General features: G+C 42.3%; 1 protein-coding gene across 1 annotated transcript in view; it reads left to right on the top strand.

Moving 5' to 3' along the window:
- The window catches only part of PHLPP1 (PH domain and leucine rich repeat protein phosphatase 1), a 144,540-nt gene that overhangs the window by 64,658 nt on the left and 59,896 nt on the right, over nt 1-19,986 (top strand). Inside the window, exons 2-3 of the mRNA XM_054164072.1 lie at nt 8,692-8,888; nt 10,752-10,877. Coding sequence (XP_054020047.1) covers nt 8,692-8,888; nt 10,752-10,877 — 323 coding nt within the window. The remainder of the gene's footprint in view (nt 1-8,691; nt 8,889-10,751; nt 10,878-19,986) is intronic.

Genomic DNA, 19,986 nt, shown 5'->3' with positions numbered 1-19,986 from the left:
AGGTGAAATTTTGCTATCTGTATACTTTGTTACTTCTGCAAAAGCATCCCTGGTTGTTGGCAGAGTCTACCAGGTGCATCCTTGGTCTTAGTTAAATATAAAACTTGTGAATTCTTTGCTTTTGTTCTTAAATTATGACACTGTGAACCTCCACAAGGAAAAGTACTTTTTAATCAGCAAGTAACTTTAAGCAGGCTTTCTTCATACCTTCAAAATAAAAAGGAGCAGTAGAATAGTTTCAGAGCTTGTACTTTTCTGCTTAGTTTGCCTCTTTTTAGTTTTTAGCTGGTTTTGGTTTTATGGAGTTTTTTGTTTGTTTGATATGTTTAGTTGGTTTTGTTAGTCCAACTTGCTGGATTATTTTTGTGTATCTTCCTGCCCTGGGTCTTGCCTGAAGTCATCACTGCTGTGCTTAGTTTGACAAGAATGCAAGGGGAAGCAGCCTTAAATGACTGAGAAGCTTCAAAAACATTGCAGGCAGCTTCATATGTATTCAATGAAAGGGTTTGGGCAAAAGTAGAAATCTGCAGATTGATCTGGCAGCAAGGGTTCAGGAACAGCTGTTGTGGCCCAGTTCTGCTAATGGTGGTTAAAGACACTCAAGGACTTTTGGTGTTTGGAGCTAATTGAGGTCTCTCTGTGCACATTTAGGTAAGACTAGTGCTGAGGCTCATTTTGCAGGTTTGTAGGGAAGGTGAGTGTGCAGTGTTCCTGATTTCAGTTTGGAGGAATGGTGGGGACAATGCTTTGTGTGTGAACTGGAGAGGCTGCCACCTGCTGTATTGATTTTACCTGATCAGCTGGAAAACAGTCTGGCTTTATTTAGTGAATGCAGACCAAAGTCTTCAAAACTGACCTCTCTTTTTGGTGTTTTCGTTTTCTCATATGTATACATGAAGTGATGGTCACAGAATGTTAGCATGTGAAATATCTTATTTCTGAAATGGCTTGATGAAGGCTGTGAGTGGGTTTAATTCTATGTATTTTCCATCAGTGGCCACTGTGTTACCGCTCTGGCTCCTGCGTACCATCATTCTGTTTTCCATGATGGACTACTCACTGTGAGTTCTCCCTGAGGCCTCTAAGTCAAAAAGAGATGCAAGAAATTAAAGCAGCCTGTTTTGTCTGGAAGGGCTTAGGGACAGCTTACAAGGAGCAGCTGATGTGGTAGGTTTGCTGTAATGCTGGCCTTGGGCCAGGGGCCCAACAGTGTGCAGATGAGGATGATGACCTCTGTATCTGTCCCAGCTGTAGCAGGAAAAGGACATCCCTAAATTAGGCACTCAGAGTCATTCAGTCACTTCTGAAAAGCCTGCAACTTAGACATTATTCCTGCTGAATAACTTAAGCCTCTCTTAGCAGTGGTGAATACCCAAGACAGCTCAGGGCAGACAGGCTCTCCAGCTGGCTGGGCTGGCTGTGCCATGCAGGTCTCAGAGGATTTTTAGTTTTCATTCCATCAGACTGATATTAGAAATGAAAATAAGACCCACTGCACAGAGATGAATGCATTTCTTAAGTCAACACTTTCTCCTGCTCTTGTTTTGATAATGTCTTAAATAATTCTTTAGAAGCAGACTTTATTAGCCATACTTCTCAAACAAGGGGGATTAATAAGTACTTGCAGTTTAATCAGCCATATAGCTGCAGATAGAAGTTGGGGTTTTTTTCTTCTTCTTTTTCCCTGAGTACTTCTATGTCTCATAACGAGCTGGTATTTTATGACTTCTGATGGTAATATATTCCATATGCCTTCCATTGGTGGGAATAAAGAGCTTTACTCCAGAATCCAAAGCAAGTGGCTGTGAGTATTTATTTAATGAAATTTGAAGTCTCTGCACTAGGCAGGATGTTAGTACATTGTGTATCTGGAGCTTCTTTGAGCTGCTCGTGGTGAGGTCTTAGTTCTTCAACATGATGGAAAGATTGCTGGTGTCCCATCTGTGCTTCTTGCAAAGTGGGTAGGGTTTGTGGTTCCAGTGGCAGTCCCACCATTTCAATCAAATTCCCTGCTTTTCTCTATCCTTGTTCTAAATACCATGTTTCCCTCCAGGACGTGGGACAAGCTAAAACTAAGAGGAATTCAGCCATGAATGTCACGATAGCCAAGTGAGTGGTCTGCTCATAATTCCTTGAGGCATCTCCTCTAATGTGTTGTCCAGAACAAAAGCTCTGTTGTAAGGGTACTTAGGAGTTGCTGTAGTCTTTGAGTTCTGACAGAAGTAGAAAAATACCTTTTTATGGTTTCTTGTTAAAATACTTCAACTGCCTTGGGTGGGCTTAGAATTTGAAAAACATTGTATGATGCTCAGCTCTTTTAAATGTTCTAGTATATGTGCCTTCACTCTGCTCAAGGCAACAATAGTTATCTTACAAGATGTTTGGTAATACTCAGATTTGTGTTTCAAGTCACAGAGGATCATTGTTACCATTTCATCTGAGTGACTGTCAGCTTCAGTATAATATCACAGGCCCCTGTGAGAACTCCTCTGCTCCCTCCAGGTGTAGTTAACACTGAAGAAAAACCTGAATGTGAATTTCATGCAGCCTCAGAAATCTTGAATGAGAGGTATGAGACAGATTGAGAAAAGGTAATCTCAGAACTGCTGATGGTTTTGCTGAAAGTAATGTTTCCAGTGGCACCTGCTGGGTGACCTCAAAACCAACTGATATTTGGTGGTAATGCTATGGTTACGCTATAATTTGTGGTCTTTAATCCTTAGCCTAAAGGTGTTCCAGTGGAGTCCACATTGCACCATCACTTCTGTACACTTAGAAAGAAAAGGTCATTTGGTTTGTTACTTGATTATTTTCTAGGTCATAGAACAAGCAGGTACACTTCTGAACTCTTTCCTTGTTCTCCATTTTGCATGGTGACAGGTTTGAGCCCTCTTGTACAAGCTGTGCCGTGGGGCAGTGTGAGACCCTGCCACCTGAGGAGCGGGCAGCGTTGGGATCGGTTCACACTGTTTCAGAGTCCCATCCCTCCCCTGTTGTGGCAGAGCTCACTGTCACTTAAACTTTCCCTGTTTCTGTCTTCTCCTGGCAGAAGCTGTCTGAGCTCTCTAAAGCTGCAGTCTGTCCAAGCTTATCTTTGTGGGTGAAGCTGCTTCTTGTCAAACAGCTTTTGCTCACAGTTACCTGCAAAACTTCTATGGATTTAGGCATCTGGTTCCATAACTTGTTGTTATATCCTTGAACAACCTCTGCTTAAAAGCAAAATAAGATGGGGGCTTGTGATTTTATTTATTTTTTTAATCCTTCCACTTGCACAATAATAGAACACTCTGATACTACCAGATCTCACTGATGGCAACCCTTTATGGAAGAAAAACTGAGTGTGTGAGCAGATTGTGACTCAAGCAGCAGCATTCGATCCAATATTAAACATGGGATTTTCAGGCTACAGAGTCATAGAAGAGCCCAGGTTGGAAGTAACCTTGAAAAATCATGTAATCCAACCAGATGGTTGGTTATGTAGTGAAGAAGTAGACAAGAATAGGAAGAGAGAAACCGTTTGCTTTAATGAAATAGGCCTGGTATTTTATTTCTGTATGTTCATGTCCTAGTTTAGACCCAGCCAACAGCCTGCCATCCCCAACTGGATGAGGAAAATGCAAAACCTCATGGAGAGTTTAATAGAATAATAGAGAGAAGCAGCAACTGTAATACAAAGTGAGTGGTCTAAAGTGTGGTGTGGTCATCTGGACACCTGCCCTGTTCCAGCTGTGCTCTAAACCCCTGCATCTGCTTTTGCCCAACTCCCCATTCTGCACCAATGTGGTATGGAGTACAGAATCACAGAATCAAACACTTTGGAAGAGACCTCCAAGATCATGAAGGCAAACTAATCACCCAACCCTATCTAATCAACTAGACCATGGCACTAAGTCTCCAGGGACATTGACTCCACCACCTCCCTGGGCAACCCATTCCTTTCTGTGAAGAACTTTCTAAGATCAAGCCTAAACTTCCCCCTGCATAGCTTGAGACTGTGCCCTCTTGTTCTGTTGCTGCTTGCCTAGAAGAAGAGACCAACCCCTGGCTACAACCAGGACATCAGTAGCCTTCTAGCTTTCGTGTAGCAAAGGATAATACTTGTTGGGAAAACTCATGTTAAATCCTTATAGTTTGAAGAGGCTGTTGGGGGTTGTGCTGGTTTTTTAATATATATTTGTAGGAATAACTGAGGAGCTAACCCTGGTAATTTTCCCATCATACCTGTCCACAGAAGGGCAACAAGGTTGGTGAGGGGCTTGGAGCACAAGCCCTATGAGGAGAGACTGAGGGAGCTGGGATTGCTTAGCCTGGAGAGGAGGAGACTCAGGGTTGACCTTATTGCTCTCTACAACTACCTGAAGGGGGGTTGTGGTGAGGCGGAGGTTGGTCTCTTCTCCCAGGCAACCTGTACCAGAACAAGAGGACACAGTCTCTGGCTGCATCAGGGGAGGTTTAGGCTGGAGGTTAGGAGGAAGTTTTACACAGAGAGAGTGATTGCCCATTGGAATGTGCTGCCCGAGGAGGTGGTGGGGTCGCCGTCTCTGGGGGCGTTCAGGGCGAGGCTTGACAGGATGCTTGGTTCCATGGTTTAGTTGATTAGGTGGTGTTGGATGATAGGTTAGACACGATGATCTTGAAGGTCTCTTCCAACCTGGTTTATTCTATTCTATATCTTGTCATGATTACTTCTAGTGATAGCTCTGTTCTGGCTTTTCTAGTCAGTATTTACCGAGGGTACTGATTGTTACTGTGACTTTGTGAATTCCCATGAAATTTGAAATACTGCTTCTTTGAGACTTCTGAGTAGTATTACAGGTCCAGCTGTGCTTAACTTTATGTAGTTAGTCCACGAGAGTCTGTTTTTCACAGAATGTTAAGGGTTGGAAGGGACCTCAAAATAAGTAATCCAACCCCCCTGCCAGAGCAGGATCACCTAGAGCAGATCACACAGGAATGCGTTCAGGAAGGTCTTGAATATCTCCAAACAGGAAGACTCCACAACCCCCCTGAGCAGCCTGTTCCAGTGTTTTGTCACCCTCGCATTTTTCCTCATGTTCACATGGAACTTCCTATGCCTCAGCTTCCATCCACTGCCCCTTGTCCTGTCATTGGGTATCACCAAGAACAGCCTGGCTCCATCCCCTTGGCAATGACCCTTTACATCGTTATCAACATGAATGAGGTCACCCCTTAGTCTCTTCGCTAAGCTAAAGAGCCCCAGCTCCCTCAGTCTCTCCTTGTATGGAAGGATGTTCCACTCCCTTAATCATTTTTGTAGCAGACTTTACCCTGGGTAAAGTTTGGGCACTCAGTGTGGTGGTTGTTTTACCACTAGACTAGGCAGGGTGATGTTACTTCTCTATTGCTCTTGAATGTTGTTGCCAAGCCTCTTGGACACAGTGTGGTAGTTCGTCCTTCTTTGTAATCCACCACAATCCCAAAGAACTTCTGATGTTTAGTGTTTTCCAGGACGCCGGTGTGCCCATGGTAAGTGTGAGCTCACACCCATTGTTTCTGGATGGTACTTGGTTGTGTTAAAATGCTGAATGAGATTGGCTTCCACAGGGATTGAGGTTGTGCTTTGCAGTTCTAAGAGGTTCAGTCAGCAGTGACTTGTGCTTTTCCAGGGAAGTTAGAGGGCATACAGCTAAGAGCAGACTCCAGAAGATGACTGTGAAGTACTGTTTTTGAAGTGAAATTGCCTGTGTCCCTGACAACTATTCCTTATACAGCTATAGTGTTAATACTTAGCAAGTCTTTTCTTTTTCTTTTCTCTCCATAGAATTACTAGGGTTGGAAGGGATCTCAAGGATCATCTAGTTCCACCCCCCTGCCATGGGCAGGGACACCTCACACTAGATCAGGTTGCTCAGAGCCACATCCAGCCTTTTTATTCAGTTACAGAGATTTTCTTGTTTCCCTGTGAGGTTAACTTTTTAAGCAAGGCTTTGTGGTGTGAAGTCCATTGTTCTCCACAGATGTCCTAGTTTAGAGCGGGACAGATTGCTCTATTGCTCCAAAAGGGGCAAAAGAATAACACTCACACAAATGGACTTGTTAGTAATGGAAAGTTTAAATGGAAAAGCAATTCATGTACTACAAAAACTACAAAGCATAGTGGTGAGCATAGCAAAGCGTATCAAGTTCAAAGAAATCCCCAGTCTAATCTTAACACACAAGTTCCTTTACACTAGACCCAAAACCCAACATTCCCCTTCTTCCCACCTGGGGTTCAGCAAAAATCCCAGGGGTCTTTCTTCCCTCCCTCATTGCTAGGCTGGTTTCAGGCTGGCCAAGCCTGAGCTGTCCCCGCTTTTTATCCTGGCATTAGGCCTAAACAGGCCGAGACTGCGCAGGGTGGAGAAAAACTTACTCTGGACAAAGAGGCCTGGGATACTCCCTCACTGTTACCAGATAAGAGAGCCTCTCTCTCCCATGAGAGCAGAGAGGGAATAAAGAGACAGTAACTTTGCAGCCAGATTTATAAGGGTGCAGGATTTATGGGTGGAAATACACAGTTTCCTCTGTCCACCCACTGGGCTGGGTACTCTAGGCACTGGAAGTCCCAATTCACTGGCTTCTTTCTTGGAGGCACCCAGCCTAAACAGCCCCAACAAACTAGGTAAACTGTCAGTTGCTTCAGCAGCCATGTTTTCATATACCATATATAAAGCTTGGTTCAGCTTTTGTGTTTAATTAAGGTTGAGTTCCTCTGTTTCACTTATCTGTATTCCCTATCAGTCTTTCTGTGGCTTTGCATAGAAGGGATTTCCCATTTCACTCCGTTCCGTTGGGTGAAGTGTTTATCCACAGCTTCTGTTGTTGCATTTGAATTTGCTTGGCAGTGAAATTACTGCTTTCTCAGGGCACCTCTTTTTGTATTAGGTGCCACTACCCTGAGAGCATTACATTTTCAATCTTCTAGCTTCAAGCAACAGTTTCCTGCAGATCCAAACTGGCAGACATTGGTAGCCTAAATGCAAGTGTTTATTAGAGCAGAGCAAGGCTTGAGGGTGAGTGTGCCAAAACTTGGCTCACTAAACCAGCAGGAAGATCAAAGAAGGCTACTTTTAAAGATAACAACAAGCATTGGCACAGGATAGATGAAAGTGAGAGAATGACAGTGGGCAGGCCATAGTGTAGGTGTCTTCTTTCTTTCCATAGATAATTTGAAGGCAGGGGCAGACTCATTGAGATAAATGAGCTGCTGTACAAGCAGAAGGAATAGCAAGCTGGAGTAATAGAGGGCAGCACTTGTCAACTGCTGCAGTGTAATTGGCACTGGTCTGAAATATTAGGGTTAGAAAACAAGATCAACTCTCTGTTTTTCTGGAGTCTTAGGTTATTAATTCCTTGATTTTTTTTTTTATTTATTTTTTTAAAATTTTGGTTAAGATTAGTCATGAAAATGAGTGATTTATCTTCTATCCTAATGAGGATTTTACTTGGAATCAATACAGGGGAGCTCTCTTCCAGAGTTTCACCAACACTAGTGTCACAGACATTTGAACTGATTTAACTTGAACGTGGTCACCTCATGTCTCTGTCTGCAGATGACTTAGTGTGTTTGGATGGCTGTGATCCGGACTGAACTGTTCAAGGTTTGATAGGCTAACAGTTGTGGATAAATACTTCACATTATAATGAAAAAAATTGTGCTGCTTCCTGTTTGTATCCTCAACATATTCCTGTAAGAGCAGAGACAGGAGATGCTTGTCTTTGTTACCGTTGTCAATCATGGTTTCTGCAGAGTAGAACCTTACTAGTAGATAAAGTAGAGTTTGAGCCTTTTGAAATGATTTTAACAGATTTGGTCTAATTGGTCTAATCTGAATTATTCTAAGTAACAAATTAATTGTAATACAAAAGAACTTCATAGAGTCTTGAGGAATTTCATCTAGACTGTAGCTGTTGTGGCTGAGTGTCTTACCTCTGCTGTGGGATCTCCTCTGAGCAGAGTGGACTGGAGAGAGTAGGAACTGTATTCCTTGGGAAGCTGTTATTGAAACTATTCAAACTGTGACTTTAAGGATGACCAGAGGAGTCATGGCATCTCAGAGGTGTGAGACACTGCCCCTTTGTGCTGTTGCTAAATGTTTAAGTGTGAATTCCACAGTAACTCAAGCTGCGACTGGGTAGGGCTTAGACTGGACAGTAGGAAATTTTTTTTCACGGAAAGAGTGGTCAGGGACTGGAATGTGCTGCCCAGGGAGGTGGTTGAGTCACCAACGCTGGATGCGTTTAAAGGTCGTTTGGATGTGGTGTTTGGGGATATGGTTTAGGGGTGACTCTTGTAGAATAGGGTTCTGGGTTGGACTTGGTGATCCTGAGGGTCTTTTCCAACCTGAACGTTGTTGTGATTCTGTGGACAGCTTTGTGTTGAGGATGAACAATTGATTTCCAGGTCCCATAGAGTGGACTGGTACAATGAAATTGTACTTCTGTGAACTATTGCAAGGTTACTTAATGTGGTCTGCTCTCCATGATGCCAATGTGTCACATTCCTACCTATGAAAGAAGCCTGTGCTGAAGGTGATGCTAAATTACCTACTTGCATGATTTTGAAGCTGTATTTAATTTGTTGTTCCGCACTCTGTGGCTTGGAAACTTGACAATGAAGTCTCAGGATGGCTTCAGTGAAAGAGGCAAAGATTTTGTGTGATTAAGTGGACACTTTTGTTTCTATTTCAGGAAAGCCCCACAGCATTGGCAGCTCCGAACGGATTCAGCTCTCAGGAATGTACAATGTTCGAAAAGGGAAAATACATTTGCCAGTCAACAGATGGACAAGACGCCAAGCTATCCTTTGTGGAACATGCCTAATTGTCTCATCAGTAAAAGAAAGCCAGACTGGAAAAATGCATGTCCTCCCTTTAATTGGTGGAAAAGTAAGATACTTATGTATTTACTTTGTTAACCCCTGTCTCTTTAGGCAGAGAAGACTGTGTTCACTTATGATGATTCTGACAACCCCTCGCCCCAAGCTTGTTTCTGTAAATGTGATTATCAGAGTATATAAATGACTTTTGATTGTGGTCAGAGTAGTGTTTAACAATTTACAGTGTTTGGATGGAAATGCTGAAGAAAATAAGAGGCAACGCATTCAATTTCTTTTTATTGTGTGCAGTGTTAATTGCTTTGTATGTGCAGTAGTACACAGCCAAAGGATACATGCAGCTGTATTGCCTGATCTGTACTATGCTTTCTAATCCAGGTTATATCCATGCTGGGTTACTCTCAGAATTAACCAATAAGGGCTGAGCCTATTTTTAAAATAGAGGGTTTGTTTGAGTGCTTGTCATTGTATGAGTAGGGGTCTGTTGAAACAAACAGTTCTACTTGCAAGAAGTAGAAACTAGACTTCTTTCTGACTGAACACATCTGAAACCCAGTTTCCACCACCCGCCTCCCCCCCTTTTCACTGTTAGGGTGACTGAGCACTGGCAAAGGTCGCCCAGAGAGAGGCTGTGGAATCTCTCCCTGCTCAGTTCTGGTCAAGAGGCTGTAGGTGGCCCTGAAGGAGGACTGTCTCTTCCCGCCTCAACTGCACTGTGATTCTCTGAAACTTTAGTGAAGACAGAATGATTACAGCATTACTAAATAGTTTCAGAGCACTATTGTTGGCTTGATTTGCCAAGGTAGTAGGAAAAGAATCATCAGCTTGAGGATGAATTTACGCCTGAAGTAATGCTCCTTTACCTTGCATACTCTTAAGTTTGACTTTTAAGAGTCAATGGGAGACAGACAGCTTCAGTGTTACATATGCAAATTAGAATTGATTCATTAATATTCTATACTAGCAGTGTGGAAAGTAGTGCTGTCTTCTAAGAGCTGTTTTTCCATCTGTCTCTCTGACTCTTTACATGACTCTTCAACTCACCTTTGGAGGTACATAAGTAGAGACATTGTCCTCTTTTAGCAGTAGTGGGTGAACTCTGGTGGTGAATTGTTTTCCTGGCTGTAGCACACTGGAGAGGACAAGATTCACATCCCCGTTTTCTTTGAGATGAAAAAGAGAGGGATTTATTTTTACCTTTTAAATGTAAAAAGAAGAGATTGTCCACTCTTTTAATTGCTTATCACAGAATTTCCAAGTCGTTTTTGCACCGGAGTGCCTCGTGTAGTGTAAAACATGCAGGAAGTTGACAACAAATTTTAAAAGAAAATGAGAACCAAAGCTGAGAAAAATGTACTGAGGGCTTCTGCTGACAAAGCTTGGGAGGAGGATGCTTGGCACAGAGCTAAGTGTTTTTCAAATTATCAGTGAAAAAATATTCTTTGTCAACCCCATAAACGCTCTGCACTTCCTGGTTTGCAAAGTCTTTCCAGAATGCTGTGCTGAGACACTGAGACCATAAGTTGTGTGGGACTTCTCGTGTGTGGTAGCAGAATGATGTATTCTGGGTGTTTATTTTATCAAGTTGAGAAATGCCAAAGAATTTAATTGGACTGCAAGAGAGGCATTTTGTTAATCTTACTTTTAATAACCAGGAGTGCAAATTGTACTTCTTTAGATTGTATGAAGACAGCCATAAATGTGTTTCACTGGGAAACATTTATGATGCTCAGTCTTTTTAATTCTTTAGTTCTTTTGTCCTGTTCCTATTCATGAAATCTACAGAAGCAAGGAACGTTTGACAGCCAAGATCCAACTCGAGAGGGTTAGGTGGATTGTACGTAGTGAGTTCCTCTTGTACACACTGACTACCCTGGGGAGTTTTTGATCACTAACAATTTTGTCTCTGTTACAGGTGGAAGAAGTGAAAAAGCACCAGCACTGTTTAGCATTTAGCTCTTCTGGACCTCAGAGCCAGACCTACTACATTTGTTTTGATAACTTCACTGAATATTTGCGATGGCTTCGACAAGCATCAAAGGTGAGAACAGTGTCAATTCTTGCCTGAATGGGATGTTTGTGGTGTTCCCCCCTCTCCCTGTAGTGATATAGTAGTCCCTCTTCTGGTTTCATTGTCATGAACTGCTGTCATGGTTTTAGAGCAGACAGAAGCTCGTTTACCCCTTCCCACATGAGTAAAAGAAAAAGGCTCCATACAGGATTGGAAAGAATTGGAAATTTAAATGGCAGTACTATTCACAACTATATACAGCAGTAGAAAAACATACAACATACACAATTCCATACTCAGCCTCAGCCCAGTTCTCCATCCTGGGCTTACCAAAACCTCACTAGGCCGACATCATCCAAAATCTTCACCGCTAACCAGGCCAAAACCCCAGGCCTGCAGCCATACCTCCCTACCCAGGCCCAAATGACGCAGGAAAAAATCAGCCAGGCTACTCAAGGCCAAAAGCCTCCCTCAGAATACCAAACAAGAGATAGCAGTCTGCACTGGGAGCAGGAGAGAGGGGAAAAGGGCAGAGTAGCTTGTGCTGCCCATTTATATAGGGGAGATGGAGGCATGATGGGATGAAATAACAAAAGATTACACTTTCTGGTGTCTATCCTGGACTGTCTAGTCCCTCTGGAGGACTGTACTCTAGGCTTAAGACATCCAGTCTTAAACCCACAGCAACTGCTGTTGCTGCTGTTAGTGTTGCACAAAAAACCCTCAGTTTGAGAGCTTTTGCAAACAGGCAATAGGAAGATGAGATTCTCTGCATTTATACTGAGACTTCTTTCTACTGTGGTTACGTAAGCAAAGTGCTGTGCTGGACGTTTTCCCTTTTCTCATCCTGCTCCAGCTGGATGGATTGAGTGAGATCATTAGAATGAGAAAGGATGACAAACATAACTGTAAAAATTCCAGTGTAAAAAGCCCTTTTGTTTCACTGTTAGTAAAAACTAAAAGAGTGTGGGATTTTTAAAATTAGTTTCTTACACAAATCCTAAAAGATAAAATTGCTAGAGCTAAGGAATTGTTTCCTCACTTGGAAATGTTGCCAAATCTCTATACCTCTCTTACTATTTTATATGTTTATTTTTAAATAAGCAATCATTCTACATCAGTTAAAAAAAAAAAATCACTAAAGCTTTTATAAACCAAATTTTATACTGTGCTTAGAGCACAGTTTATTAGAGGAATTTAGGTCCTGCATTAGTTCATTTGACTCTTCGGTTCCACTTGGTGGTGGTGAAAAGTTTCATTTTCACTTACATGTTTTATTTCTTGATCCCTGCTGCTCCTTTGAAAAAATTCTCTCTAAAGTAATTTACATATCGTGAACCCTTGGATTTTTATAGTTTTTATGTGCAAGTTTTCTTTACTGTGCTGTCAGCACCCTCTTTCTCACTCTCCCTTTGGTTTCTTAGTTGGGCCTAGACTGCCCATGAGAATGACCCTTGGAAAGGCTGTCTGGTCATGTTCATTACTGTGTTGAAGCAATTTGGTTTTATGTAGTACCGCATAAAGATGTTTATGACATACTGGATATGTTTGGCTTTTCTGAGATTGCAGTAACATATTAGCCAGCCTGTTGACAGTGGTGCAGCCTGGGTTGTGGGGAGACCTTATTGCTCTCTACAGCGACCTGTACTCAGCACTGGTTAGGCCACACCTTGAGTCCTGTGTCCAGTTCTGGGCCCCTCAGTTTAGGAAAGATACTGACTTGCTGGAACAGGTCCAGAGAAGGGCAACAAAGCTGGGGAGGGGTTTGGAGCACAAGTCCTGTGAGGAGAGGCTGAGGGAGCTGGGATTGCTTACCTGGAGAAGAGGAGGCTCAGGGGAGACCTTCTTGCTCTCTACAACTACCTGAAGGGAGGCTGTAGCTAGGTGGGGTTTGGCCTCTTCTCCCAGGCAGCCAGCACCAGAACAAGAGAACACAGTCTCAAGCTGCACCAGGGGAGATTTAGGCTGGATGTTAGGAAGAAATTCTTCCCAGAAAAAGTGATTGGCCTCTGGAATGTGCTGCCCAGGTAGGTGGTGGAGTCACTATTATTGGAGGTGTTTAGGAAGAGACTTGATGGGGTTCTTGGTGCCATGGTTTAGTTGATTGGATAGTGCTGGATGATAGGTTGGACTCGATGATCTCAAAGGTCTCTTCCAACCTGGTCTGTTCTATTCTATTCTTTTTTGACAAAGCTTAATTTCTGTGTCAAACTTTCTTTTAGCAGTAGCTGTTGCACCTCCCAACACATGCATCATTTCAAATCTCCTTAATTTTTTTAATTTTTTTTTTTCTGGTAAGTTTTAAAATTCTTTCTTAGAATGCTGTTCTGGCATGTCTGTTTAGCCTTAAGGTAACAATCCCCAAGGCATGTTTTATGAGACAGTAAGGCATGGTCTGTCAAATTTTTGAGCTCTTGCTGCTTTGTGGCACTCTCTGGGAGAGTAGTGCTCTTCCATCCCCAGAGGATTTGACATCAGCTAAATGAAAGACGAATCTAATGAGTGGGAAAACCAGTGGAAAACAATGAACTTTAGAAGTAAAGCTACGTGGCCAGAAGCCCCTCTGAATTACTGGCAGTATTAGCTTGTTCTGTGTCATGCTGTGTTTCTCTCTTGCTGTGTTTCACCCAAATTCCTAACAGCATCAGGATGATAGCCAGCAAGGGAATGTGTCCCCATGCTCTCATGATAACCTTCCATTTTTCTTATGTAAAACAAATGTGTAGTTTTGTGTCTCTTCAGACTGACAGAACCAAAGAAACTCAATATGCTATTTTTCCCGTTGGTAAAACACGCTTCAAGGTAGAAATGCTGCTTTGTTTTCCTCAACTCCCCACTTGCCAAAAACCCTTCTGGATTAATGAATTTGCAAACAGTAGTTTGCCACTTCAAGTTGCCTTTTTAATGTTTGGGTTTTCTATCCTTAGACTAAAAAACAGACAAGCATGATTGTATGCAAGGCAGTTGTGTGGGACGTGCTGTGCAGTAACAATTCTGAAGAACAGAAACGGAGAAACTAGTAGTGCAGCAGAAGAAACTCAGACTTTGTCTAGTTGATGCTGTTTATGGCCAAGTGCTTAAATGCAAGGTGCTTCATCCATGCTCTAGATTTACACACCTCTGCTCTGCCTTAGGTGTTGGGAAGCTACTCAATTTCAAAGAAGTTGAAATACTGATAATCAAGAAAATGCTGTGTAAAGCACTGTATTGCAGGATCACAGGGTGTTAGGGGTTGGAAGGGACCTCTAGAGATCATTGCTGCCAGAGCAGCAGCATATAACCATACAATGTAGTGCGGGTCACACAGGAACTCATCCAGATGCGTCTTGAAAGTCTCCAGAGAAGAGACTCCACAAGTTTGTGGGGAGCCTGTTTCAGTGCTTTGTAACCCTTACAGTAAAGAAGTTCCCTCTTCATGTTGAGGTGGAACCTCCTGTGCTGTAGTGTATATCCCTTGTCCCTTGTCCTATCACAGGGTGCATTGTAGAAGGTGCTGTCCTCTCCCTCTTGACAACTAGCCCTCAGATATTTATAAATATTTAGGAAATCCCCTCTCAGTCTTCTCTTCTCCAGACTAAAAAGCCCCAGGGCTCTCAGCCTTTTCTCATAAGGCAGTGCTCCAGTCCCTTATTCATCCTCATAGCCCTCTGTTGGACTCTCTCAAGTAGATCCTTGTCCCTCCTGAACTGGGGAGACCAAAACTGGATGCAGTATTCCAGGTGAGGTCTCCCTACGGCAGAGTAGAGAACCTCCCTTGATCTGCTGGACACACTCTTCTAGGCCTATGTGGTTTAGGCCACATTATGCTTACAGATTCTTCTTTACTGGTGGTGTTGTATATGGTAGTTGCACTTCTGTCAATTATTACAAATAATAAGACTGTATTTTAAATATAGATGTAATTGAGTGGCATGTGCTTTGAAACCAAATTTCTGTTGACTTACATTCAGTGGTAGTTTTTATGCAGCCCTTCAGGCTTCTGGTGCATGCTGCTGAAAACAGGCTTCAGATGCAAGTGTAATGAAAGCTTTAATAATAAATTTTAATGCAGAAGGGGATCCCTGGTAAAGTATTTCATTAAAATTCCTTCATTTGGTTGTAAACTACATATAACAAAAAAAAATCATGTTGGTCTTCTCTGTACTTCAAAAGAGCTGAAAGATGAAGTTATTTTAATTTTTTGAATAACAAGCTTAATCTTGAAAGGAGACTTTGCAAAGAATGCTTGCTCTGCAGTCTCCCTCCCCACAGAATCCTGGCAATGTGGAGTTTTCAGTGGTGTTCCGGAATGAGACAAACCCTAACGCCTCATGCCTGCAATAAATACATCTATGCTAGAGAAGATTTGAATTCATGGTTGCAGAGACTTGGGCTCAATGTAATGAAAACTGAGCATTGCTCCTGTGTAATCTCATTAATGCTAACAGTGAAATCTGTCTTAGCCAAGACAGCTCTCGTGCTCTGCCCCAGTAAATTTTTGGAAGGGATTTGTGCATAGGTGCTAGGATTTGTTCTCCTGTGTGTGTCTGTCCTGAAGTGAACTGAACTTCTGTTTTCTGGATGGACTGGAATTACTGCACAGATACTGACCTGAATATTGAACTTGGTGACATATTTACTCCAAATAGGTCACTTTTAGATATGCTAATTTAGCTTCAAACAGAATATTTTTAAAAGATGGAAATGTGGCTTGTTTGTTAGTCTTGATAGTTCTATACCACAGTGTATTTATTTCCTTCTACTTTACAAATACCCAAGTCCTAATTAAGGAAGCTCAAAAGGAAAGTAACAACAACAAATGTGGTCCTTTGTGATCTAATATGTTCATTCTGTTGCCAAATGGTGAAAAATAAGCTTATGCAACTGGGAGGGAAAGGGGAGGGGGGGGAAAAAGAGAGATCTTCATGTCTTTAAAGAATTCTGTCTGCATAAGGCTGTTTTGAGGGTTCTGGAATCCACAGAGTTACTTACAGAGCAATTCTGGTCTGCCACTGTTTACTTCTTGAAAGTCAAATGCAGGACAGGCAAAGGATATGCAGTTAACAGTGAAGGCATAGAATGGCTTAGGCTGGAAGGGACCTTAAAAATGATCTACTCCAAATCCCTGTCATGGGCAGGGAAAGCTCAAGTGCAAAGCCACCTACTTACAAATGGACATGATGAGGGCTTCCCTCGTTTGACACTTCCAAAACCCTTGATGCAGCAGAAGAGAGTGTTTATGTATAAGGTGTTACTGAGCAGTGCAACTTATTGTCTTGAGGGTCAATTTGGGTGTGGTAGTGAGCATCTGCTGTTTGACTCTCATAACATCTAAATTTAGTTCAACATTTTTCAACATGTGAAATTGCTGTAAGTGTTGACCACTACACAGTTTATGACATAGATGGGCCTTGATTTGGGGTGAAAAGGGTGATCAGTCCTCCATGTTCTAAGGCATGCATTCAAAAATGGGATCCCAAGATGTGGTGCAAATTCGGTGTTGGAGAGCTTAAGGAGAGATGTGTTACAGAATTTTATCTTCTTGGAAACAGCATGTATCACTGGGCATACTGGAGCAAGTTACCTGATTAGGCAGAACTTCTCTATTCTTGGTTATAGAAGAGCAGAAAGTGTGTTAGCATCTTTAAGTGACACTTATGTTCTGCTATAGTGCTTGGTTCAACTGGGTAGGTATAGGAAGAGAGATGAGAGAGAGAGGCTCTAAATAATGCATGACTGCCTCATATAAGCTGTCTGTGCATGGCTTCCCTGTACACATTATATAGGTAAATACAGATGTAGTATAAATGTACATGTACACAGCTATGTGAATTGTACAGCTCTGGCTGTAGTGACAGAGTGTTTAGTGGGGAATGAGCTGTTGTGTGGGGTTGAAGTGCCAGGGTGGATGTGGACCTGTACACAAAAGAGCCCCCCTGTTTAAGGCACAAGTAATAACCAAAAGCAATCTTGGATTAAAAACCTGTCAAACTTAAGAGTTTTGTGCTGCATATCTTTGTATTTTCCCTTCCCTCTTCCAATCACCTTTATCTTCAAAGCCTGCAATGGAAATACCTATGGTGTTCCAGACAGCCCTAGCCTGCTGTGAAAAAGGAAAGATTAAATTATGATGTCAATGTACATTGTCTTTAAAAGCCACTAAAAATAGCAAGAATAGGGAATTCAGGGGAGAAGGGGGTGCTGCCATGTTGCTCCTCTTTCACATCAGTGCAGAGTGCTGTCTTCATGCATTTGTTTGTACCATGGAACCAGTAGAAAATAACAGAATTTCATTTCGTTGATCCAAGTGGGTAATGCAGGAGCCTCTACAGCAGTAGTCTGTCTTCCCTCAACTTTTGTGGAGAACTACCTGGAGCAGTGCAAAATTCATGTTAGGTTTTTTCCCCGCCTCAAGTTACCTAATTATCATCAGCTGTCTCAGTCTTCTGGCTATTTTTTCAGTACAAGTTTGACAATTGTGTTTGGAGATCATGTTGTGAAGTGAGTCTGAGCTGTATGAAGAGGACAAAGCTGATCTGTGACTCCAGTAATATGATTTTTTTTTATTAAAGCTGAGGAAAAAGGTCTGAGCTCTGAGCTTCTGCCCCTGTACACTGCACTGGTTAGGCCGCACCTCGAGTCCTGTGTCCAGTTCTGGGCCTCTCAGTTTAGGAAGGATGTTGACTTGCTGGAACGAGTCCAGAGAAGAGCAACAAAGTTGGTGAGGGGTTTGGAACATAAGCCCTACGAGGAGAGGCTGAGGGAGCTGGGGTTGCTTAGCCTGGAGAAGAGGAGACTCAGGGGTGACCTTATTACTCTCTACAACTACCTGAAGGGAGGTTGTAGACAGACGGATGTTGGTCTCTTCTCCCAGGCAAGCAGTACCAGAACAAGAGGACACAGTCTCAGGCTGCGCCAGGGGAGGTTCAGGCTGGATGTTAGAAAAAAGTTCTATACAGAAAGAGTGATTGCACATTGGAATGGGCTGCCTGGGGAGGTGGTGGAGTCGCCATCACTGGAGGTTTTTAGGAGAAGACTTGACGGGGTGCTTGGTGCCGTGGGTTAGTTGCTTGGGCGGTGTTGGATTGGTTGATGGGTTGGACGCGATGATCTTGAAGGTCTCTTCCAACCTGGTTTATTCTATGTATTCTATGTATTCTATGTATTTCACACCAGACTGCACTTGATTACAGATCTGCAAATGTATTATCAAAGTAGGAGCCCAAGATGATCAGCTTGTGCAAGTGTTTTACAGGAATGACGTTGAAGTGTGGTCAGGAACAACTGAGTATTTCTGCTAGAGATGTACCTGTTTTTCAGCTGTGCTTCGTCCACCTTTGAGCTAGTGAAAGATGATTAAGTATGCAACTACCTTTTCCTTCAGCACAGAAGATTCTGCTCATCAAAGTGATGAGTAGTAAGCCTTATCCACTTGTGCTTATAGCTTCATCTTTATTTTAGATAGTCAGATACTAACATCTGGCATGGTCAACCAGGAGAAAGATTAAAGTGTAGATTCCAGATTCAGTGTGGAACACAAACTTTGCAGAGCTTTTAAATATTAAATATGGCCTTCAACCATAAAGAAAGCTCAAAGCCACTGATCTCATGGTTAAATTAGCCCTACATGGTTTTTGTTTTGACTTGGCCCATTAGCTGATTGACCTGTTTCATGCATGTTTCTTTCTAGATAATGCAGTGAGCTGTAACGTCTTTACACAGTTCACCATTGCAGGGATTTTTATTGCTAAGCCTCAGTTGTCTCTGGAGGCTTTAAGGACAGGCTTTTCCAATGCTTACCAGCCAGAACCAGCAAAGAATACCTTTTTCCAAAGCCACAGAGCAGTGGCAAGTGGAGGGGAAATTCATAGGCAGCAATGAAGTAGAAGCTATTGGGGATATCACTTGTTACACTGCTGTGAATTTAAAGTCAGCGGATGCAGTATCTCCTCTCCAGGCGTCTGTTTAGCCTCCTAAGCAATGGATATCCTTCTTCTGGAGGAAAATTACAGAGAACTGTAACTTTAGTTTCCTTGAGATCTGAATTTCTAGGTGAATGTTTTTGCTTTTATTGTTACTATTGGTTAATGGCTTTGGTAGTTCTACAGAAAATTGTGACACACACAGTATAAGTGCTGCAGTTAGGAGTTTCTGGTATTTTCCTCTAACTTCATCTTAATCTATGTGCTTGAATGTGTCATCATGATGCTGAGCTACCATGTGTGTGTTTGGGACAGATTGGAAGTCAGGGATGCTGAGAGGGTGACCATGCAGTAATTTGTTTGCTGCTTGTGCCAGTACTGCTTAGAGGCTTGAACATGAATCTCTAAACTAGTGTGACCTCAAAATGAGTTTAGTATAATTCTCACTGGTGGCATCTCTTCAGAATAGCCTTTAACCAAATTTGAGGCTGTGCAAGAATCTTCTTTTCTTTGAGGATGACAGCTATCTAGGTTTCTTCACATTTGGTAGACTAGGAAATGCTGTTAAGCTGTTTGCAACTGTCAATTTGACACCTAGTGAAGAAAGTGGAAACCTGAAATACTTTCTCTTTTTTAAAAATTTTTCTTTTTTTCAAAGCTAATCCTCACAGGAAATTATGATGACTCTAAGCTAGTACAAGGAAACATTTCCCCCTGCCCTCCCCCCAATACTATAAATTAGCAATACTGAGAGAATTCTTCCTCTAAAAATAGATGCCTAAAAATAAACCCCCAGCTTCCTTTTGGCAGTGCTCACAAGTATTTGAACGTAAACCTCTGGTTTCCATGCGGAACTTGGCTTCCTTCTTTTCTGTGTGAGATCTTCAGTATTTGGGGTCTTTGCTCTGCAGTCATATCCGGGCGTTCTTGCTGTGGGTGGCTTCTTGTCATCTCAAGTCGGAAAGCAGATTTGGCAAAGCCCAGTCTGAAGCCAGTTTTGTTTCTCTTTTGGTGGGTAACACTTGAAATGGTTCCTCCTACTCCTCCTCCTCTTTTCCCTTCAAAGCCTATTATTTTGTGCCTTTTGTTTTTCAGAGGTTAGTTGATGTTTTGGAAATGAACTTCTGAGCGTGTTTCAGTGTAGTTTCTCTTAATGATTCAGGAGGGAAGCTTGGGGTTTTTGGGTCCTTTGGTTAGTTTTCTTGTCAAAATAGTTCAGCTGGTTCTGAAGTGATGTA

Source organism: Dryobates pubescens, chromosome 9 (assembly GCF_014839835.1).
Source record: "Dryobates pubescens isolate bDryPub1 chromosome 9, bDryPub1.pri, whole genome shotgun sequence".
Lineage (NCBI taxonomy): Eukaryota > Metazoa > Chordata > Aves > Piciformes > Picidae > Dryobates > Dryobates pubescens.
Note: the sequence above shows the minus strand (reverse complement) of the source record. Positions and strands in the feature narration are given on the sequence as shown.